This window comes from Rhinolophus hipposideros (assembly GCF_964194185.1).
Source record: "Rhinolophus hipposideros genome assembly, chromosome: 5".
In the NCBI taxonomy this organism is placed as follows: Eukaryota; Metazoa; Chordata; class Mammalia; order Chiroptera; family Rhinolophidae; genus Rhinolophus; species Rhinolophus hipposideros.
Genome location: NC_138051.1, coordinates 27,999,079 through 28,021,375, shown reverse-complemented (window position 1 = coordinate 28,021,375; position 22,297 = coordinate 27,999,079). Strand labels below are relative to the sequence as shown.

Here is a 22,297-nt window from a genome sequence, read left to right as displayed (position 1 = left end):
CCTTGACATTCTGTGGTTGTAAGTTCAGGGTAATTGCACATTTGACAAATATTTACTGAACTAGTTTCCAGACACTAATTGAAAACACAAGACCCTAATCTCAAGAGCTCCCAGATTGAAGGAGCAAAATAAAATAGGGTCAGCTCTGCTGCAATAAGTGTTGACTCTTAAAGAGGCAGACGCATGCCCTAGAGTCAAGGCTGCGAAGGGCATCTAGACCAAAGAAATGGCTGTGCAAAGGCAGGAGGCATGGGGATAAAGGATATTTGTAAGGAATATGGCTTAATTTTACACAAATAATTGTTTGAGACAAACGGCTTTTGTATGCTGAGAGTGTCACTGGGAATGATGTACTTCGGTTCTTTGTCTTCTTGAAGGAAAGAATTCAGTCAAGAGATAGAGTGTATGCAGCATAGGACAGCAGGAAGTTTATTAATAAAATCAAGTACACCCAGAGACGTGGAGCGTGCTGACCCAAGAGAGGGAAGCAGCCTTGTCTCACCCTGTGTGAGGGTTTTTGTTCCTATGGGTAAGATTGGGTCCCCCTCTCCCTCGCCAGCATCTCTCATTCTCCCAGCTGGCGTGCCTCCTACTCCCTTCTCGCTCCCCAGGTTGTCGGAGGCATGACCCTGACGTCCCCTAGTGGTTGAAGTGTCCTTGTTACCAGGCTGGATACAGAGAGGCTGAGATTTGCTCCCTGCTCATTGGTCGTCAGAGAAGCGCCTCCGAGGAAACCTTGTTACCAGAAGAGAGAACGAGAGCCCATTGGTTAGGACACCTCACAAAAGCCCGTCAGCTCGCAGGGTTCCGCCAATTGGTTCGCTCCTGCCTCGAGAGACCCCTGTCGTCTGGACCCGCAGCCGCCTGCTCGGCGCCTTGGAACGAGCACTGCCTCGCCTACCCCTGTTCCCATTGGCTGTTTCGGGGCCGCCATCATCTAACGAGGAGCGGGACGCAGAGCACCCGAGTGCTTGCTCACTGCGGTGAGGTCTCTTTCTGCGAGAGGGCGGCCTGGGGAGACTGCCGCTGCCCACGCTGAGTGCAAAGGCGCCAGAGCCAGGCATCTCCGCGGAGGGCAGCCGTTACCCCTGAGGACTTGTCTAGACCGCTGCCCCGGCCTCTCCTCAGGCTCTCTGCATCTCCAGCCTGCAGCCCGACCTGAATCCAGTAAGTTCGAAGCACCCACGTGGCGTGCGAACATTCAGGGCCGACGGAGAGAGGCGTCCCTGTATATCCAGTCTGCGTGTCCTTTTATTAATACTTGTCCACCGTGTGCTCAATGGTTCGTTTATTGGGCATTGTGGGTCCCCCCGCAGCGCCCCCTGCCCAAATCCTTGCTTCTCTCCGCCTGAGCTGGGAAATCCCTTGCCCTAAAGAATCAGGATTGAGAGCCGCCCCGCGGAGTGGTGGAGACGCGAGAGTGAAGCCCCAGAGGGACGATGTTCTACTATCCCAGCGTGCTTCAGCGCCACACTGGCTGCTTCGCCACTATCTGGTAAGGGCTCACGGACCCGGGTGGGCGCGCCGGGAGGGGTGCTCCGGGATCCTCCTGATGGCTTCCCCTCCATGCCCACCCCCACCCCATCCAGGCTGGCAGCGACACGCGGCAGCCGGCTAGTGAAGCGCGAATACCTGAAGGTGAACGTGGTGAAGACCTGGTAAGGCCCAGAAAAGGGAAGAGCGGCCTAGTGCTGGTGTGGGTTAGGGGGCGAATTAAGGTGGGCAAGGCTTTGGGGACTGGTTCTCCGCGCAGGCGCACTGGTGATCAGGGTGCGTTTTTTTCCCTCCCCCCCCCCCCAGCGAGGAAATCCTCAATTACGTGCTGGTACGAGTGCAACCCTCACAGGCCGGCCTGCCGCGGCCCCGCTTCTCGCTCTATCTGTCAGCCCAGCTCCAGATCGGCGTGATCCGGGTCTACTCACAACAATGCCAGTACCTCGTAGGTAAGGCTGGGAAGGCTCTGAGGTGGGGCAGAGCTGAGTGGCCCTCAGCTAGCCTGGCGCTCTACCTTGCCCTTCCTGCCCACAGAGGACATCCAGCACATCCTGGAGCGTCTACACCGTGCCCAGCTGCAGATCCGCATAGATATGGTGGAGACTGACCTGTGAGTGTCCCCCTGGGACAGACCACCCAGCCTTTGATGGAGAACCTCCCTGCGAGGCGTCAGCCCATCACAGCTTCAGTCAGTGACAGCCACACTCTCTCTCAGACCCAGCCTGCTGCTTCCTAGCGGCCTGGCCATGATGGAGACCCTGGAAGATGCTCCAGACCCCTTTTTTGGGATGATGTCAGTGGATCCCAGACTTCCTAGCCCTTTCGATATCCCTCAGGTAGGGCTCATTCCCCTGGAACACCTCCGACTGATGAGATGACGGTGCAGAAGGGGGTGCTGTTCCCGTGCCAGTCTGACACTGGCTTAGGGGAAGGCAGCCTGCCACAGCTCTGCCCCGTAGGACTTGGTGCCAGGGGACTGTCATAATGGACCCCTCCAGACAAGCCCACTCCACTTACCTACCTACTCAGGACCTAGAGACAGCTCTTGTCCCCACTCATCTCCACTGTTTCCACTGCTGAGGCCCTAATCTAGGTCCTCCTCATTCCTCAGCACTGGGCTTCCCTACTCAATCCCTCCATACATTCCTGTCAGCCCTGCAGCTTAGACAGTGTGACTCCCTTCCTTCAACGACATTTCCAGTGGTTCCCCACTGCAAACAGAATACTAGCATTTAGGGCTCTCTGTGCCCTGGTCCAGACATCTCCGCACATCCCCTGGGCATCTTTGGCTCCCAAATACCAGTCTGGCCCCTGTGGCCCAAAGGTGCCACATTCACTTCTTTGCTTGTGCTGTTTTCCTAGCCCTTAATGTTCACCCCTTGTTCTCTACTAGTCAGATCCTACATATCCTTAAGATCTCGTTCAAATACTGCCCTTTCCAATGAAGCCTCTATCCCACTCCCAGGCAGAACCAAATTTTATTCTGGAACTCAGCACATTACTAGGGCCTTGTTTTTATTCTTTGTATTGACCCTTGCTGGGGTCATATACAAACTTGTCTCCCCACTAAACCATATGCTCCTTAAGACCAAGACTTTTCTGTTCCTCTGTTCCCCACACCACTTGATATAAGGACACAGTGCTTCTTGTACAGACACACTGACAAAGGCTACCTAACTGACGGGGGGACGGGTGCTGTGAGGGCAGAAACAGGAGGAAAGGAGACCAGATGACGAGTGGGTTCACTGCATGCTGTCAGTGCCATAAGAATTAGGCACAAAGGGTCATTACTGTCCATTGTCTGCTAAAGTTGTGAGAGTGGGAAAGCAGGAGGCTGAAGCTGAACCTTATCTTTTGTCCCCAATCTCCCCAAAGATTCGACACCTTTTGGAGGCTGTGACCCCAGAAAGAATTCCTGAGGAGATTCCTCCTGAAGTCCCTACAGAGCCTAGGAAGCCAGGTGAGCAAAGAGGGCCTTTTTTCAGGCATAGGAAACTCCAAGAGCTGAAGAAATAACTATCTTTGAGCTTTTCCTAAAAGCCAGGGCCTGTGAGGGGCACTTTCGGTGTGTAACCCCATCACTGCCTCACAAGAGTCCTATGAGATTGGAATTCTTATCCCCATCTTACAGGTGAGAAAAGGGAAGCCCATAGTGGTTAAGCAACATATCCCAGGTCAAATGGCCAGTGACTGGCCTGGGCCTGACGGGAATCCAGTTTGGCTTGACTCCAGAGTCCATGCTTTTGCCTCAGCACGTGGGTGCGGAAACTTGAAGGGCTGGTATGACTTTCCTGCCTCTCCAGACAGGGCCCTGGTCACTGCGCTGTCTCCTGAGGCCATCACCCTCCGGGAGGCGGAGCCCATACACATACTGGAGATTGAGGTGAGTTGTCCCTCTGCACACAGAGCCTGAGGCCCAAGTCCTACCTCTGATGGCCCCATCCCGCCTTGCATCTACTTCTGCCTTCTCTGTCTCCGTTTCCCCTCTCCCCACTCCCAGTGGGTTTCCTCAGCCCAGTCCTGTGGCATGCCTCTCAGATTCAGTCTCCTGGACCCACTTCCTTTTCTCAGAAATGGAACTGAGTCCCCTCTCTTTGTTCTTCCTCTCACGACAGGGTGAACGGGACCTCCCAGAGGTTAGCCGCCGAGACTTGGACCTGCTCATTGCTGAGGAAGATGAAGCTATCTTGTTGGAGGAACGAGGCAGGCCTATCCAGTAGTGTAGTCTGGCCGGTGCTGGACAGTCGGGCCCCGGGCACGGGCAATTGGCGTGGGCAGTGCTCCCATCTCTTCTCTTCTGCACTCTTAAGCCCTTATCTTCTCTACAGTGTCCAAGGAGGAGCCCCGGGCCCTGGAAGTGGAAATTACTGTTCCCTCGCTCTCACCTCCAGCTCTTGCACCGTAAGGGCAGGAACCCCTGGACTAGGTAGGGGGTCAGTGCTGGGAGGAGTGTCCTCATCTCTCTTGCCCATTTCCCCTCAGGGTGGAAGGGGCAGCAGAGCCACTTCCAGGTGAGGTCTTGGCCTTAGAGGAGCTGAAGCCAGCAGTCTGGGAGCCCGAGGCCCTGCTTGCTGGTGAGTACCATGCCTGGGGCACTTACCTGCACACCTGTGGCAGACAAGGGCCCTGCATTCTCACTTGCTAAAGGGAGGACCTGAGCTCCTTGCCTGGGTGGCTGCGAGGGTACAGGGTATAGCCCTGCAGGGCCTATGTTGTTGCAGAGGTGACGCCCCCGAAGGAGCTGCGTCTCCCGGCCCCACTCAGCCCAGAGGTGAGTAGTAGCCCTTCCAAGCCTCTTCCTTCTCATCACTCTCCTCTTGCAGAGCTATTCACCCAAGTTCAGCTTCCCCAAGCCCCAGGCTACTACTAGCTTACACAGGCATTTGTGCAAATTGGTAAAGGGTGGCCCTCCCTATACCGCAGTTTATTTAACCACACTTCCAGGTGGGTATGCTCCTGCAGGGTAGGAGCTGCGCATGCTCCTGGAGGCCCATCCCAGCCCTTTCCCAGGGTGCCTCTGGGGTGGCACTGTGGGGCCGGTCTGCAGTCCACCAGGATGTCAGAAAAAAGAGTAATGGATAGCCTTGCCCCTACCTCCCTTCTCCACTCAGAAGAGGCCCCCTGTCTCCCCACCTGCTCGCCGTCCCCGCCGCCGCCGCCAGTTATTGTTTTGGGACAAGGAGACTCAGATCTCCCGGGAGAATTTCCAGAAACAACTGCAACCCAGAGTTCACTGCTGGGAGTGTGTGAGTACAGTCCAGGTTTTGGAGGGGATAGGAGGCGGGGAGGGCCCAGGGCAGGTGCATGGTAGGCCTTCTAAACTCCTGGGGAAGCACTGGGAACACTCCCCAGAGTGCATGCCTTGGGGTCTGCACATACAACTCTCCATCCTTTTAGTGACCCCGCCCAGCACATCCATGGGTACCAGTTAAAAGTCCTTTTAGCAAGGAGCACAGCAGGAAGGGGTTTGAGCCTGTAGAGTTGGAAGGCCAGAGGCCCTGGAATAAGGCATTGCAGAGGTGAAGGGGCAGCGGAGTGACGCCCCCCTAACTGGGCTCCGGCCTTCCCTATCATGCAGCCAAAGGTGCAGCCTCCTGAGAGGACCGTCAGAAGCCCCACGGAGCTGTTCCAAACCCCAACTTACCGTGAGTGGTGGGAGTTGGCGTGTGGGACCTTTGGACCATATTCCTTAGTGATCTTCGTGCTTCCAACCCTGTCCCTGCTGCCACCTTGTCCCCACCCAGCTGGCTGGCTACCCCCAGAACTACTGGCTTTCTGGACCCGCTGTGCCGAGCCACCCCCAAAAGCACTCAGGCGGATGCCACCCCTGGAGCCTGAGGAGGAGGCAGCGGCCGAGGAGGAAAGGAGAAGGGCTGAAATTCCGAGTGATATTGAGGTAACTCCTTTCTGAAGGACTTGTCAGCTTTGCTCGAGCTCCAGCAGTCTGGCTTCTGCCCGTGTGAGCCAATGGCACCAGGTCTTAGGCACTGGTTAGGGTGCGTGCTGCCCCGGAGCCAAGGCCAGTTCAGGGCGGGGACTGCTTTACCCTGCTGATTCTGTGCTGCTCGTGGGCTTAGTTCTTTCTCTCATCCCCAGGTCCTGAGGGAGGCCCAGGAGCCCAGTGGGCCCCTCATGCTGTCTTCAGGTAAGCACCTGGAGAAGGGGTGGTGGACACTACCACCTTAACCACTGTCCGAGGAAACTGGTACCCCAACTGCTGAGTTTGCCAGAGGGAGCATTTAACATTGGAAGCAGTGGTTCTCTTCAGTTCTCCCTCCTGGGCACTGGTAATGTCACTGAACAGCTATGACGTCCACTTTGACCAGGTGGCCCCAAGGTCACAACTGCTCAGACCCAAGCAGACCCATTGAGGCCCTTCATCTTCCCCAACAGAGCTCTCCCTAGAAGCAGCTGAAGAGGAGAAGTCTCGCACCATCCTTGTTCCCCCGGAAGAGCGGTGGTAAGCAGCCAGATCGGGTGAGCTCAGGCCACAGCCCTGGCCAGGTGGGGCAGAGGCGAGGATGGGTATGTCCCTTGTCACTGTCACAGCTGCGAGTTCCCTGCTCCACCTGACTCCCATGTTCCCCCAGGGCTTGGGCTGAGGCGGAGCAGCCAGAGCCCCCTGCATTGCCCGTGGTGCCTGAACTCCCTGAGGTACCCATGGAGATGCCTTTGGAGCTGCCCCCAGAGCCTGAGCTACTCTCCCTTGAGGCCGTGCACAGGTACCGGGAGGGAGTGCCTCAGTGGGGTAGCCCCAGGTTGGGGCCGCAGCTAACAGTTCTCGACCTCTGCAGGGCAGTGGCACTAGAGCTGCAGGCCAACAGGGAGCCAGATTTCAACAGCCTGGTGTCACCTCTCAGCCCTCGCTGGATGGCTGCCCGGGTCTTCTACCTGCTCCTGGGTGAGTGTGCACATATGTATGGGGGGGACACACAGGCCAGAGACCACTGTAGGGACCCCCCCCCCCGACCAGCCGCTCTTCCCCTCTTCACCAGTGCTCGCAATGCAGCAGATCCTTCGTATTGAACAAGAGAAGCCATACGGGCGCCTCCTGATCCAGCCAGGGCCCCGATTCCACTGTGGCTAAACTTAGAAGGCTGCCAAGACACCAGCTACAGCATACCGTGTCCTGCGTCACTAGACCCTGCCTGCCTCCTTTCTGAACATGTATCTCTATCCTCCCTGCTCTCAGAGCTCCTGTTCAAGCATAAAATGAACCGCCTTTATTACAGTACGTTGTCACGAGTCCATTTGTATTGTCCCACAGCATAGCAGACCCATCCCCAGGGACAGCCCTGTAAGGCAGTAAGCAGGGCTGGGACTCCAAGTGGGTATGAGGCCCAGAATCTTTGGTAAGGCACGAGGTGGGACTGGGCTGGGAGGGGGTCTCGGGGCCTGGGCAGGCTGATTCCTCTGGCCCCGCTGCAGCCCGCAGTCTAGGTGAGGCCTAGGCTGGCCTGGAGCTCCTGTGCCTTGTCGCCAGGCAGTGAGCCCAGTGCTGAATGGAAGCTGTCGGCATGCTGTTTGGCCAAGAATGTCAGGAGCAGCAGCAGTGCAGCCTTGGTGTCTGGGTGGAGAGTGAAGAGGGAGAGATCCAGGGGGGCCTGGCCCGTAATCCCTATCTGCCCCAGGCCCCGGAGCCCTGCCACTTCTCGCCTTCCCCGACCCTCCCTCCGCATGACTGCCACCCTCACCTGCTGGGACCCTGCTGTCAGCCTGAGTGAGACTGTAGACACGCAGGAGCTCAGGAGCCACATCTACGACCTGCGGGAAAGAGCCGACTCAGGCCGCAGCACCCCTGGGCCCAGAGCTGGGATGGGTGCTGCGGGCCAAGGAGGGGCGGTCTCCCACCAGGCTGCTGGGGCCTGAAACTGACTCACAGGCATCCTGGACAATGTGACACATGAGAAGGACCCATGATTTTCTTTTGAAGATGGGATTGGGACCAAAGATGACTGAAATCATGGCTTCACGATCAAAAGCTGAGGCACCCAAGGGCTCCACTAACACAAGTCTCTAAAGGTGCACGACAAAGGTGACAGACACAGGAACACTGGGACATCAGTCCAAACCCAGCCACTCGGTGCAGATAAATCTCATTCACAAAGCAGAGCTGCTTGGATTGCAATGGGTGGTAGCGTGGCCCAGACTGGTACCCAAGCTCCACGGAGCGCAGCCTGAGGGAGACTGGCTCTAGAAAATCAGCCTCGGAAAGCTGTGACGCTGGCTCAGACCAGAGGCAGAATGGAGGCTCCCTGAGGAAACGCGCTTTGTGGTGAGGGGAAGCCCTTCCTCTCAGATGCTAGGCCTGGCTGCCAATCAATGAGAACACAGAGTATAGTGTCAAGGGCAGCTTAAACCATCCGTCTGTGTCAGTACAACTGATGCCAACCCTGCCTATCAACGAGAAGGGAGCATGGGGTTACCTGGGCAGGGCTGCTCCGGTACAAGAAGCTGAAGAGATGCCCTACGGTGACCCACTCCTCCAAGTCTTCCTTCAGTGGCAGGGCGTGCAGCAGGGCCGCCAGCACCTGGACACAAACATGGCTCTGGCCCCGTGCCTCGCACCCTCGTCGGCTTCCTGGCCCTGCCAATGCCTCCATCACTCACCTGGGGCTCTGGTTTCCTTGTGGGACTGGCCATCAGCAGGCGGGCGAGTGCCCCACAGATGTTGTCACGGACACGATCATGACGCTCCCGCGCCAAGAGGGGCAACAAGAGCCCCCGCAGCTTAGGGAAGTGTCTGGCCCATAGTCAAGGAACAGGCACACATGGCAGAACTGTCCTTGCCCCACCCCAGGGCCACTCCCCCAACCCCACAGCCCCTTCTACCAGCCGAGGATACTCCTGGACAGGGCGGCCCCCGTGCTCGGCCAGCACGCCCAGCCCGAAGATGGCATTGCTCCGCACCTCAGCGTCTGTTTCCCGGGCGGCACTCAGCAGCACGGGGAGCAGGCGGGACACAAACTGGGCTGACGCGGCACCCAGGGCCTGTATGGACTCTGCCAGCGTCCCCACCGCAAAGGACTTCTCTGCCACTGTGCAGCTCTGTTTCTGGCAGGGGTAGGAGTGCAAGTCAGCCGGGAACTGGGACTGTGGGTTGTGCAGAATGGGGTTCGAAGCCAGCGGATGGAGCACTCACCGTCTTACAGAGCAGTAATGGCAAGAAGCCGGCAAAGAAGGGGGCAAAGGCGTCTCCCCCAGCCACGGCTGCCAGGGCAGGGATGGCCTCACCAGCGTGCTCTAGCAACATGGCGTCGTATTCAGCCTGTGGGACCAGGTCAGGGGCTAGATCACCGGAGCCAGCTGCGACTGCTGCACCTGCCACCCTACGCCTCCACTGCCACAGGTGGTCCCCATGGGGGCTGCCCTGGGTAACAGGACTGGTCCCTCCCAATGAGCCCAGCTTTTGCTCCTGGCCCTCCTATTCTCACCCATCAATCCGAGCCCGCCCCAAATCCCCACCTCCAGGAAGCCTTCCATGAACCCCCACTGCTGAGTGGGAGCACAGTGTGTCACTGGGAGCCATTCCAATCTTGAGCAGCCCTGGCTCCAGCCGGCCAAGCCCAGGTGCACTGCCCACCCTGCGCTGTGGACACTACCAGACAGAGTGCCCGGTCCCTGGCCCCTTGCTCTCACTTGGTCCTCGTCGTCGTCCTCCTCCTCGTCAGTGTCCTGGCAGGCTGTCTGCAGGAAAAGGTAGCTCGGCTCAGCCTGGGCTCTCCTGCCACTTCTCTCCATGGGGTGGGGGCAGAGGGAGCTGGACTTGTAGTCTCCGACCGTCCCCACCTAGGGCCCAGCCACCTCTTCGCCCCGAAGCCCACCTGGCCTGCTCACCTTCCTTTGCAGCACAGCCTTTAGCATGTTGCAGAGGTCAGCGAGGCTCCCAGGGGCCTGCAGCGTGAAGGTCCCACAGCTTCGCAGCACAGCCGTCAGGGCCTCCAGCACGGCCATCACCACCTGGCGCTCCCGTTCCCTGTACACTGCCTGCATGTAGGATGGCACCACCCGGGCCAGGGCAGCCTGCAGAGCTGGGGACATGATTGGCTGAAGCCCCAGTCAGGCCTTGCCCCTCCCCCTGCCTGGCTTCCAGAGCCCCCAGCCTGGCCGCGGTGCTTCTTACCAGCAGTGTTGGGTTCCGAGGGGCAGCTCTGACAGGCCTTGTGCAGCGCACAGCAGAACTGACCCAGGGCCTCATGGGCTGCCCTGCGCACATTCAGTTGAGGGCACTGTGGGATAAGGGGGATGAGAGGTGCCTGCTGTGTGCAGGGCAAACACAGGCCCTCTGGCCCTCAGACTCCACCCACTGCCCACTCACCTCCAGAGCTCTGAACACTTCTTCAAAGACACTCTCCATGTAGGGAAGGAAGGCCACACTGCGGACAGACACACGGCCATGGGGAAGGGGCTCCCAGGCGGGGTTCCCAGTGCCTGCCAGGGAAGGACCGGTGCTCACCTGGTGTGAACAGCAATCTCCCCCAGGGCAGTGCAGGTGTCTTCCTTCTCATCGAAGAAGGCGTTCTCCACACTGTACCTAGTCAGGGGCCGAGGCAGCAGTGATCAGACAGCAGCAGGCTCAGAGCTGGCCCTGGGCCCTTGTCCAAAGCTAGGGTTCCTCTGACCACTCAGAACAGCACCCCTCCGCACCCTGAGATCTCTGAGTCGTCCTCCTCTTCCTCGTCCTCTTCCATGAGCTCCTCCTCTTCCTCCCCATCGCTCTCGTCATCAAACAGAAGGAAGGAGCTGCTGCCATCGTACAGAGGCTGGCCAGAGGAGGCATAGCAGGGACTCGGGCTCAGCTGGGCCCAGGAGAGAAATGTGGCGCCAAGGCTGGCCTTCCCCACCGGCCCAGCCCACCCACTCGCTGCTTACCACGATGCCCTCGGTTGAACGCAGTGACAACAGCATGAGTGTGGTGATTTGTGGCAGGTAGTGCGCCAGGCCCTCACCCATCAGCCCCGATAAGGCTGCAAAGAGGCTGTACCTGATGGAGGCAGGTGGAAGCTGTACAGTCCTGCCCGCTATAGCCAGACAGGATGGGGGAGAGACAGGGAACATCTATGGCCCAGACCAGAGGACTGGGGTGTGAGCTGGGGGCAAGTGAAGGCTCACTCACGTGCAGCGTCGCAAATCAGGGTCGTCTACCTGATCGCAGAGGCCCAGCCCCAGCTGGCAGCATTCCTCAGCCAGTGGCCTCATGGGCTCCCCCAATGCTCGTGCCAGCACCCCTAGCGTCTCTGTGGGGGCAAGGCCTTGGTTAGCACTGGGATGCGGAGCTATGCCAGAGGACTCAGGGCTAAGAGCTGGGGGACCAAAGGTGGCAGCTGGGGGGAATTCAGAAATCCTACCTTCTCCTAGGTACAACGGGAATGCCTTCGATGAGAAGGAAAACACCTGCACTGCCCTGGGGGAGGTCGCTGTTCACACCGGGTGAGCAGTGGCCTTTCCCTGGCACTGGGAACCCAGCCTGGGGGCCCCTTTCTCACCCAGGCTCTGGATCCGCACAGGCTGAAGGTCCTCATGGCTTGTCACCAGGAATTCCCGCAGGTGCTCCATGATGGTGGGGAAGTAGGGCAGCAGGGAGCCCTGGGCAGCCGTAGCTGTAGGAAAGGACAGAGTCAGCTGGAGTGGCCCAGGACCACCTGCCACAGGCCCTCTGGGTGAATCCCGTGCCCTACCTCCGGCCTCCTTCTCCTTACCAATGGCCCCCAGGGCGCTCACAGCCAGTTCTTTGGCCCGGGGCGTGCTGGGATTCTTCAGAGGCTGCAGCATACATTCCATAAGCTCCGGAAGGTAGGGCTGCACTTTAGGCCCTGTAGGGAAGGGTGCCCCTCTAACAATCAGTTTAGGGTTTTCTACCTTGTGGGGTCCCAGCTGTCTCCAGGCTGACCCTCCTCCTGGCCCCACCACACCCTTCTCACCACCTCAGGCAATGGTTCAGGGCGGTTACACATCCCTCCCCTTTCAACCAAAGCTACAGGCTCATCCCCTCCCTCGCACCCCAACTGCCATCACTACCTAGGTTCTCCACGAAATTCTCCAGGGCATAGCAGGCCTTGGCTAGGTGGTGTGTGTGCCCGGGAGGCACTGACTTCAGGTAGGCAAGAAGCAGTGGCATCACCTCCCCTGAATAGCTGCTGATATGGGGCTGGGGGGAGGAGAAAGCGGGCCCCGAGTCAGCTCGACCGCAGGGCACTCACCTAAGTGCCAATGGTAGCAGGGGTGGCTGAAGAGATGAAGCTGAGGGGAAGCTGGTCCCTGGGACGGGTGGGACTGAAATGGTGGCTACCCACAATCAGCCCTGCTGACCTGTAGGTTCTCTGAGAACTGGCCCAGGGCAAACAGCGCGGCATTGCGCACAACTTGTGACGGGTCGTGTAGGCCCTTGCACACGATCTGCAGTAGTGGGGGCAGCAGTCTGGATGGGGCAGGACAAGAGGACACAGTCTGAGAGCCCTAAGCTAAGCCATTCTCCTGTTTCCCCTGGGAAAACCAAGGCTTTCTCTGTCACTGGATGGTGGGTACTACCCCCTGGTCCCCATAGCTGGGGTAGCCATTTATCTTTTAAACCAGGACACTTTCGAGAGTAGAGGAGAAACACTACTGATAATTAGGAAAGAACGGCAAACAGACCGGCACTGCCACGGGCCACGTGGTCCTCCTCCCCATGGTGCACCCTCACCGCAGGACAGGGGAACAAACACCTCTGTCTGATGTGGTCGCCAGCTCCGTCGGACAGCACAGCCAGCACCAGGAGCCCAGCCTTGCGCTGGTAGGGGCTCTCGCTCCGCAGCGCCTCTTCCAGCATGGGCATCTAAGGGAAGCACGAGGCATTCTCCTGAAACCCCAACAGAAGCCTGCCCATTCCTGGTCCTCGACAGCCACCAGGGCCCATATAGCCTTGCCACTGGGGGACTAGGCATCCCTGTAGTTAGGTGCACGGGAAGGACAAAGCCACACTTACCAGCGGGGGACAGAGCTTCTCGGGGGGCAAATGTAGTGCCAGCCTGTCTACAACCTGAAAAATGACAAGGAAACTTTGCTGGACTCCACCTCAGTCCCACAACCTCCTACAGCCACTGAACACCCTGCCCCCTGCCCTTGCCCGACATCCCACCTGTACAGCAAAGTGCTTGGGCGTCTCTCCCAGCAGCCCAACCTCCAGCTCTTCCTCGCCTGAATCCTGGTCTTCAGGATCCAGCTGGCCCAACGGGGGCTCGGCAGCCATAATGGGGAAAAGCGTGTGCAGCAAAGGGGACAGGAGACGATTCTTCAGCAAGGCCTTGAGAAGGAGTGGAATGGTGTCCCTGAGAATTTGCTTCCGAGATGGACTCACATTAAAAATTCCAGCCTTCCAGGCCAGAAAGGAGTCTAGCAAGAGACTCCCAATCTCCTAGCCAGGAGATGGGTTGAGGCCAGACCAAATCTTAAACATATTCGTTAGCTATGGTACTTTAGATACCCCGAGATGGTCAAAAAGCCCTAGGAGTGAGACGAGGGATGGAGCTGGGGGTGGGGTAGTATGCTTCAGAGGGCACTCACCTTGCTCTTGACGTTGACCAAAACACCGAGGCAGCAGAGAATACGTACACGTATTGCATCACTCAGGGCCATGTTTCTAGCCACCTGCCCAGAAACTAAGGCAAATCAGAGACAGACAAGGAAAATCCAGAACGTGCTGTGGGGCCGGGCCCACCCCAGGCTCACCTCCAGGCAAAACGTGAGGACCGCAGAGAGGTGGGAGGGGATGATGGGCACCTCTGACTTGAGCAGTTCATCCAGGGCCTCCATGGCCTCACAGGCCTGTGCCTGCCAGAGAAACAGACAGACAAGCCATAGGTTTACCATGGTCTTCTACAGTGGACCGGGCTGGAGATGGTCCTGTGCTCCTTCCCACAGAGCTCCTGCCCAAATGTCCTCACCTCGTCTACAAGGATGAGAGTCTGGATGGCCATGATGAGCTTGGGCACCAACATCTGCGCAAGAGGCTGGAAGATACGGGATGAGTCGAATCACAGAAAGCACGATGCAGCTAGTCTCAGGCCCCAGAAGCCCGAAGCTTCCTCGAAGCCTGGACACCGGAGGAGCCAAGGCACCGCCACCCACAGTATCCCCCCTCAATTGTTAGGAAGAGCAAAAGGCAAAGAAAGAATCTGAATGGTTCTGCATCATGCAAGGGTGAGGACACAAAGGCCCGAGGACAGGGCGCCAGGGAAGGTGAGATCTTACCACGTTACCAGCACCAAGGTTAGGGACCATGGTGGTGAGAGTGCGCAGGGAGTAGAAGAGGAGCCCAGGAGAGCCCACTTCACCAAGGGTCTCATTCAGAAGCCGAAGAAGTTCTCGGTAGTGGGGTTGGAAGGCCTCAGGCCGGGAGGTCACCACGACACTTAGCAGGAAAAGCCCCATCTGTCCAGGAACGGGATGAGAGGGAAAACCTTACACAGTCTATCCAGCTTCTTGGTCCCTCCCTTCCGCCAACAATGTGATAGTACCTCTCTCTCAGGAATATGGGGGCTGTGGGTACTGTGTTGAAGAAGCTGCATGAGTTGAGGCCAGGCCGCCAGGCCTTCCTTTCGAAAAATGGTGGCTGCGAGTTGGGCCAGGCTAAGGCTCACATTGTGCCTGCAAACAGGAGAGATTCCCCTGACCCCCTACCCTCCAATTCTCTCTCCTGCACATGTTGGCCCTGCCTCCATGGCGTGGTCAGGAAAGAAACCTCCAGGTGGGGGCTTTGCCAAGTTGGGACACCTATGCCAGAGGCTCAGAGGAAAATGAGCAGCATGGTGGGTGTGAAATCTGGTGAGCCTGACCTCACTCAGACTTCATTTCAGTTCCATCCTTTGGCATACCATCACAACCCATTCTCAAGAACTTTAGTCTTCAACACAGCTTAGAATTCCTGCTCCACTCTTGGTGTAAAACTGAAGTCCTTCCCCCCGCCCCCCAAGTGCCAACCTGGAGCTGAAAGAGAAGGCAGAAACCGAGAGAGGTTCTCAGCCTGGAGTCAGTTAGGATCCCGAGAAGAGGCGGGTAGGCACTTACTCTGTCTCTCTCTGGAAGGCAGTCAGGACCAGGGACTTGAGGCTGGAACACAGGTGGCAGGGGTTTGGTACTCGGCCTGCCCATCTCAGCCTGGCCCCGCCCCGCCCCTGGCCCTGCCCACCTCTCCCGGTGTTCCGCACCGAGCCGTCGCCAGCGGCTGCTCAGTCGTCTGCGGATCAGCAACGCTGCGAACTGGCGGATCTGGGACGAGAAAGCAGGCACGTGAGGGTCAGGGCAGGAACTGCGGCTTGACCCCTGGCATACTGTGGGAAACTCGGCGGGAAGGGGCAGGAGCCTCACCTGAGGGTCGGCCGCCGAGGCCAGCGAGTCGCAGAGCGCAGGCAGAGCCGCGGGGTCCCGAAGAGCGGTCCGGAGCTGCTCCGTGGCCTTGGGGGAGGCTGGGGTCACAGTCGGCCCTTTCCCGCAACCTCCCGCTCGCCCTGGACCGGCCCCGCCTGCCCCGTACCTGGCGGATGCGCTCCGTGTCTGGCTGCAGCAGCTCCCGCAAGATCTGCTCCAGGCCGCCGGGCTCCATGGCAGCCGCCGAGCCGACGCTACTCGGCCGGGATGGGGGAGGGACAGCACGTGGAGGTTCTGAAACCCACTTCCGGCGGAAAGGGCGTTGCACCGCGCCCGTCCCGTCGCCAGGGTGATTCAACTCGCTTCGCACTGAGCGCTCCAGCTTCGCCGCTTCCGTTGGGGTGATCGCTGCTGAGCCGCGGAAACAAGGCCCTGGCGATGTAGGTTCCTCGAGCCGAGAGTTCCCAAGCGCCCAAGCTCCGTGGAGAACTCGAGTTCCGGGCATTGCGCGGCCGAGCCGGCTTTCTAAGGCACACTGCCCTCCGCAGGGCTCGACTGCCTATGTCCAGACCAAACCCTCCAACTACAGGATCCTTTTTCTTAATAAATTTTATTTTGATAATTGAAAAAAGAAAAATCAGGACCAAAACTAAAGGCAACTTAAAAAGTTCAAATATATACTTCTTATATAATAGAGATTTATAATTTCCAGGCCCTCTCTGGGGAAGGGAGGCCCGAAGGGCAAAGGGGAAGGCAACAATTCAGTCAATCAGAAGAGATGTTGGTAAGAGATAAATGGGACATGAAGAAAGGGAGAGAAGAGCAACAGTTTTGCCACCCAAAACTCAGTCCATCTTGAGGTTAACATAGATATAACGAATGAACTTGAGGGAAGAAAAAAAGGAGATGGTGCCCAGCATGAGGAAGAAGACGTAACCAGTGAGTAAGGAGTAGCCGAAGAACTCCACTGTCTGAACCGGCCCTGACATGTTGGAGCGCCTGGCGTAGTAGAAAACTGAGTACAGGAAGATGAAGAGTCCGGTGGAGCCAACACTCAGCACCGACCGCCACCACCACCGGTAGTCCTCCCCAGACAACTGGAAGTAGGTGAGTGCAATGGAGATGCAAGCCCCCACACTCAGCAGGATGGCGAAGACAAAGAAGAGGATGCCATACAAAGTGTACTGCTCGCGACCCCATACTGTGGCAAAGATGTAGTACAGCTCCACAGAGATGGCACTGCGAAGAGAAGACACGAGACACAGCATTACGTGGCCGTGCACTGCCAGCACGGGCCAGGCCAAAATGCAGCCCCCGCCCCTCTATGTTACTGGGTCACTGTGGGAAGTGGATTCACTTCACTCTGTGCCCTGGAGTTCCTGGCTTAATGGGGATTCTTTTACCTATGATTAGCCGCTTTCATTTTCAGAACGTTTTTCATAGGTTGAGTTCGGGGATCTTGTCTGTTTTGTTTTCCATTGTATCACCTGCCTGCCACTCAGAGGTACTCAACAAATTGAATGAATCAAATGGGCTTTAAGCCCAACATGGTACCTGTAGACACTAAATTCAGAAACCAGGAAGATGGAGAAAGGATCAGTCTCTGGAGAGCTTTACAAGTGAGACACCCTCATATCTGAACTGATTCAAGCTCAGTCCTGCTTGAATAAAAGGGGAAACATTTAGTGATCTCTTAACGCTACAGCTGAACCAGAGATTATCACTGACATTGGGTTAGGGTACAGGGTGAGTGGGGAAAGGAAAAGTTGTAAGGAATCTGAGAGTGGTGGTCGTGAAATAAAGAGAGGATACCTGAAAGGCAGGAAGCCTCCAACAGTCATGTGGATGAGAGTAGACTTGTACCAGGGTTGGGGTGGGATTTCCCGGGCGATGTTCTTGGTGCGACAAGGTGCATCAAAGGGGCTAGCGTTGTTCTTCCCAAAGATACCTCCAATGACAGTGAGGGGAAAGCCCACCAGCAGCCAGACTGTCAGAAGCAGCAGGATGGTGGTGGCTGGCAGAGCCTGTGTCGAACCATTGGCCCAATGTACCGAGTTCACCACACTCCACGTCAGGAAGAAAGGCACTGCAGGGATAGGTCCCCAAAGGGAGAATCAGTACTAGGAGCTACATCCCTGGGGGCACCCACTCAGTGAACCTAAAGGGGTTAAACATCCTGCCCCCAGGCAGATGCCACCCTTTCATATCCTGCTTCTTGTTCCTTATTTTACCCACACTCCTACCCTATCCATTATCCTTAAGGATCAAGACAGCTTTACATAATGATCTAAGAGTGACACAAATCCACGTGCCTCCAAGGGTCTGTCCTGTTGTGGCATCAGTCATTTCTGGCATGAGACATTCCTTTGGATCAAGGCCCTGTTTTCAGAAAGCCCTGGTTCAAATGTAACGTAATGGAATATAAATCAGACCCTTAGTATTGGGAATATGAAAGGTTTAGAATGCAACTACTTTGAAAGGACAAGCTGGCATGAAGGCTAGAGTGGGGTAGCTCCCCTCAAAATAAGAAAACTGAAAAAAAGTAGAATAAATTCAAGAGTGTTATTTCAATGTAATGGTTGAGAATGCGGGCTCTAGAGTCAGACTGTCTGGGTCTGAAACCTGGTTCACTACTCTAGGAGTGTAATCTCAGGCCAGTTACTTAACTAGCTTGAAATTCAATTTCCTCATCTGTAAAATGGGGACCATATTATCTATTTCGTAGTTACTGTGAAGATTAGATGAGATGAAGGCATGTTGAGTGCTTACCACAGTGCCTAGGATATTTTCAGGGCTTAATAATTTTTCACTATGCAAAAGAAATGCATTCTTATGTTCTGAATGGCCTTCTTATTGTTTGTTTTGCGTATTTTTATTCCCTTAAAGCCTTATTCTGACTCTATCCTAGGTTTCATGATGTACTTAAATTCCCAACTTGGCCCACCAGGGAAAGGGCAGTTCTCACCAGAGAAGAGACTGTTGGTAAGAATGATGTTCCACACCCAACGCTCGCCTCCAATCTGCCGGTAGAAGTGGCTGGACACGTAGCCAGAGATGCAGCAGGTCAGGGCATACAACAAGATGGCTGCCGAGTTAATGGCCCCATGATGGTGCACATTGAACATGCCCAGCAGTGCCATGACAATAATGCCTGTAGGGTGGTAGTGGAAAGTCCGTGTTAGGTCTCACCTATCCGTTTTCTGGCAGTTCCAGAGGAATCAGCCCCCTTTCTCCCAGACCCAAGGCCTCTAGCAAAATACTATCCCACAATTCTGTTGTCCAGAACATCTACCGTAAAATATACACATCCTTGCTGGAGCCACCCCATCCCTTAGGTCTGCCCCTCACCTTGGACAGAAGAGATCTGCAGATCTTTTCTGAACAAACCACCTGCTTAGGTTTAACCCTTGAGAGAAATTCCTGATTAATTTTTATCACCTCACCAGTGCCAAGGGCCAGGAACTGGGCACCCACACCAAGCACAGCACAGAGTAGACCACGGTATGGAGGGAAACGGAAGACATCGGTATGGATAATTTTCCAGCCATTGTCACCTTGGTCAAAATCATCACCAGAACCTGCAGAGTTTGTCTCCTCATCCAAATTGTACCGAGCCAGGTCATTCCGAAGCACACGCATGAGAATGACAGCCACAAAACCCACCAGTAAAAACACAAGCACCATAGAATTGATGATGGACAACCAGTGGATTTCCAGTGTTCGAGGAAAGAAACCACCATCATCACCACGGCGCCTATCACTCCGACGCTCCACTGAGGTCTCAGACCAGCGCACACTGTATGTGTGGGTGAGGCCTAGGAACTCATCAGGTCGTAACCCATCTAAACTGTGGGGCTTGACGTCCCGCACTGAGACATTGGCAAATATAATTCGATCTCCATGGAATTCTAGGTGGAAGTCCAAGTGGGTCCAGAGTCCTATCTTGTGGCTGTGAGGCAGGAAGCCACTCTCCTCCATGTAGCCCACAAAGCCACGGAGTGGCAAGTCGTCCACCACAAATTCAAAGTAGTACAATTCCTCAATGGCCTGGCGCAGTTGTTCCACCTACAAAGAGCAAGTCGGGAATCAGACAAGGCCTCCCCAGGCATAGGGTTAGAGCAAGGTTTCTCAATCTTGGTGCTACTGACATTTGGGGCTGCGTAATTCTTTGTTGTGGGGGGCTGTTCCTATGCATTGTAAAATACATCATCCCTGGCTTCTCATCTGTCAGTAGCATCCCTCAATAGTGACATCTCAGTATCTCCAGGTAGTGCTAAATGTCCCCTGGGAGACAAAATTGCCCCCCATTGAGAACCACTGGTTTCAACCCTAGTATGTTGGGAGTCTCCAAAAAGAGAACGTATGACTTGACAGGGTTAAGGCTTAGAAAAAGGAGAGAGGCAAGGTGTAAGAATTTCTGGTGTAGATTAAGGAACAGTGCCCTATGATAAGGTTTGCTTAAGAAAAAAGCACGACAGGGAAGATAGGTAGAGTGTAAAGGAGCCAGTTAAGAAACGGCCGAGAGTTAGGTATGGAAGGAGTTAACAGGTAGCAGTGATAGCTGGGACCTTATTACCAGCAGACAAGCTTGGAGTCAGGAGCCCTGGGTTCATCAGCTGCGTAATTCACTATCCATGTAGTCTTGAAAAAGTCACCTCTGAGCAAGTATGTTTCTTCATCAACTGGATGTAAATAATACCACCTGTCCTGCCTGCCACATGGGGTTGTAGTTAGAATCAGGTAATTTCTATCAAGATGCTTGGAAAACCATACATGTGAGGCACTGTTATTAGTTCCTAGGAGGGAGGGCTAAGCGCTAGCCCACGTGCAGAGGCTGACCTGTGTAGAACTGAGCTGCATGTGGCACAGAATTCTCTTTTCCACATTCTCCCGAAAGCGGATCTCGTACAAAGACTCAGCCATTCGGTCACCATCCAGCACTTCACCCAGGCTAAGGCTTTTGTGACGTATCTTCTCAGGGCAGCAGACTGGAAGCTGATAGTAGTGATAAGTCTCCTGAGGGTTATGGTAGGGTCCCACTTTGTTGACATACAAAATGACGGGGTCGCCGGCCTTGTAGTGTGTCACACTTTCCACCCCTGGCTCATGACCTGGGCCCAGCAGCAGCATCAGGAGTGGCAACCACTGACAGTTCCAACTTCGAGGGTGCCCTAGGACGGTCATCCTTAAGGCAGCGGAACCTGTTTGGGGGAGTCCTGCGGTTATGGAAACGAGGATCATCAACTCATGACACGCCAGGTCAAGCCTTTCAAACGGACTGATGCTCTCTGGCTGCAATGACTCCCTTTGGTCTCTGCCACCCTCCCTCAGAGGTCCACCTCCTGACCCCCACACCACATCATATTTCTGTCCCCACAACTAGACTCCACCTTTGCTCTCTCGTCCTCAACCCGGGGTTCCCTCCTCCCGCAGCCCACCTGGTCCGAACCTCCCCGCGCGCCTCAGCCCGTTTCCATGGCAACGCCACGAGGTCTCACACCTCGGGCACCGTCCTGCCGCAGCCCTGGGGTCCTCACCACGCGGGAAGGGCCGGCCAAGGCGGCGCCAGCGTCCTCGGAGGCCCCGTAGCTACCCTCGGGCTCCTGCGGGGGTCTCCCCCAGAGCGGCGCGCTGGCGGCGGCCTGGAGAGGACCTGACTCCGGCTTCCAGGAGGTCGGCCGTGGCTGTGCCTGATGGCAGCGACTGCAGCCAGTCCGCGAGGGAACCCTCACTCAGCTCTGAGGCATTCGTCGATGAGCTTCCCACGGCGGGAGGCCCGGCCCGGCCCCGGAGACCCCGCAAGGCTCAGCTGGCTTCCCCGCGGCGGAGGGCCCTTCCGGCAGTGGGAAGAGCAGCCCGGGACACGTCAGTCGGAGCACTTCCGCCCTCGGCCGCGGGGGCCTCGGCCTGCGGGGAGCGCCGTCCTGCACCCGGGAGGGAGCTGGTGGGCTCCCGGGGCGGGGGCTGCGGTCAGGGCCTGGCTCCGAGGACGCAGACGCCCCCCGGGGAAGAGAGCGCAGCCGGGCCCCCCTCCCGTCCCCGGGAAGGCTTGGGGCGGAGGCCTTGAGAGCAGTGCCCGCCGCGCGCGCCCAGTGACTGTTCGGGACGCGGAACCCGGGCAGCGGCTGTGCCCACACCCCGTGGACGCCCCGAAGCGTTTGACGGCTGCACGAATGGGACTCGCCATGACCGCGGAGGCCGAACTCCGAACGGTTCATGGCCCCCAACCTGGGCGGGCGAGAGGCATTGGGCGTCGCTGTGCCAGGGCAGCGAGGGCACAGCCCGCAGAAGGGTCCTGGAGTCTGCATCTCACCTCATTGCTGCTCACCGACCGCTCATAAGTGGCCTTCCGCCAAAAACTAAACACGTAAATAAAAATATCTTACCAAGGCTGCACTGGAGGCCCTCCTGGCCGTACAACGACCCGTCCATGCCCTAGGAAAGGCCGGCCTGAGCCAGGGCTGAGGCAGAGGAACGGAAACTCGGCCCTTTTACCCTGTGCGTTGGGCAGCTTCATAGGGTTATTGTTAATTGTGGGTGAAGAATCTTGCTATAGGTTCGTCTCTTGAATGTCTTTGTTCTGATTTGTTGGTGTATATGTATCTGGGCTTCTCTTAATTTTGTATTGCACATCATTTTGGAAATGTTTACCCTTATTTGTGTCAGCTCTGTTTTAAGGGAATCTGCCATTACGGAAGTTCCCCTGCGGGTCAGACCCAGGGGCAGTGACTTGTCCTTTGGCCACTTGGGAGCATCATGTAAGGAAGCTGACTTAAGGTTCCCTCTTCCTGGGGAAAGTAGTATAGCAGAAAGTCACAAGTGGCTTCTGGCCCAAAAAGTCCTGTATTTACTCCTATCTGCCGTCTCTACCCAGCCCTCCTCCCCGCAGGAGGAGAGGTTCCAGGAAGTAGGGGGTTCAGGGTTGAGTGTTTTATAGACAATCAATGAATTTTGTAAT

The 22,297-nt window shown here is 56.5% G+C and overlaps 3 protein-coding genes across 15 annotated transcripts; 1 reads left to right on the top strand and 2 right to left on the bottom strand.

Moving 5' to 3' along the window:
* Nucleotides 1-914: 914 nt before the first annotated feature.
* REC8 (REC8 meiotic recombination protein) lies at nt 915-7,227 on the top strand. Of its 2 annotated transcripts, none has more exons than XM_081050484.1 (20): nt 915-1,167; nt 1,377-1,495; nt 1,590-1,658; nt 1,801-1,943; nt 2,029-2,104; nt 2,210-2,330; nt 3,370-3,454; nt 3,798-3,877; nt 4,110-4,197; nt 4,323-4,395; nt 4,477-4,568; nt 4,716-4,765; nt 5,106-5,240; nt 5,573-5,639; nt 5,739-5,890; nt 6,091-6,139; nt 6,388-6,454; nt 6,585-6,716; nt 6,789-6,895; nt 6,990-7,227. In XM_081050484.1, the coding sequence occupies exons 2-20, from the start codon at nt 1,440-1,442 to the stop codon at nt 7,079-7,081; spliced, it is 1,734 nt and encodes a 577-aa protein (XP_080906610.1). In that variant the 5' UTR covers nt 915-1,167; nt 1,377-1,439; the 3' UTR covers nt 7,082-7,227. The 2 variants fall into 2 exon arrangements, with proteins under 2 accessions (XP_080906610.1, XP_080906611.1); XM_081050485.1 differs by having other exon boundaries at nt 1,040-1,167; nt 6,794-6,895; nt 6,990-7,150.
* IPO4 (importin 4) lies at nt 7,149-15,970 on the bottom strand. Of its 6 annotated transcripts, XR_013993478.1 has the most exons (31): nt 15,506-15,970; nt 15,340-15,426; nt 15,161-15,240; nt 15,040-15,081; nt 14,490-14,619; nt 14,224-14,403; nt 13,917-13,982; nt 13,702-13,803; nt 13,537-13,620; nt 13,112-13,276; nt 12,959-13,012; nt 12,699-12,808; nt 12,304-12,412; nt 12,013-12,142; nt 11,694-11,807; nt 11,481-11,594; nt 11,111-11,231; nt 10,867-10,978; nt 10,642-10,757; nt 10,451-10,528; nt 10,313-10,370; nt 10,118-10,223; nt 9,832-10,025; nt 9,634-9,681; nt 9,137-9,262; nt 8,840-9,048; nt 8,605-8,737; nt 8,421-8,525; nt 8,151-8,306; nt 7,689-7,758; nt 7,511-7,561 (listed from the first exon to the last, which is right to left on the bottom strand). XR_013993478.1 is itself a non-coding variant. In XM_081050472.1 (30 exons), exons 1-30 carry the CDS (start codon nt 15,842-15,844, stop codon nt 7,234-7,236), a joined length of 3,747 nt encoding a protein of 1,248 aa, XP_080906598.1. In that variant the 5' UTR covers nt 15,845-15,970; the 3' UTR covers nt 7,149-7,233. The 6 variants fall into 6 exon arrangements, 5 of the variants coding, with proteins under 5 accessions (XP_080906598.1, XP_080906599.1, XP_080906600.1 ...); XM_081050472.1 differs by lacking the exon at nt 8,151-8,306 and having other exon boundaries at nt 7,149-7,598; XM_081050473.1 differs by lacking the exon at nt 8,151-8,306 and having other exon boundaries at nt 7,149-7,598; nt 8,840-9,042.
* TM9SF1 (transmembrane 9 superfamily member 1) lies at nt 15,939-21,448 on the bottom strand. 7 transcript variants are annotated; one of them, XM_081050478.1, is made up of 6 exons: nt 20,877-21,448; nt 20,179-20,540; nt 18,783-19,404; nt 18,305-18,490; nt 17,152-17,425; nt 15,939-16,578 (listed from the first exon to the last, which is right to left on the bottom strand). In XM_081050478.1, exons 2-6 carry the CDS (start codon nt 20,521-20,523, stop codon nt 16,185-16,187), a joined length of 1,821 nt encoding a protein of 606 aa, XP_080906604.1. In that variant the 5' UTR covers nt 20,524-20,540; nt 20,877-21,448; the 3' UTR covers nt 15,939-16,184. The 7 variants fall into 7 exon arrangements, with proteins under 7 accessions (XP_080906604.1, XP_080906606.1, XP_080906605.1 ...); XM_081050480.1 differs by having other exon boundaries at nt 20,840-21,183; XM_081050479.1 differs by having other exon boundaries at nt 20,179-20,555; nt 20,877-21,183.
* Between the last annotated feature and the right edge of the window lie 849 nt (nt 21,449-22,297).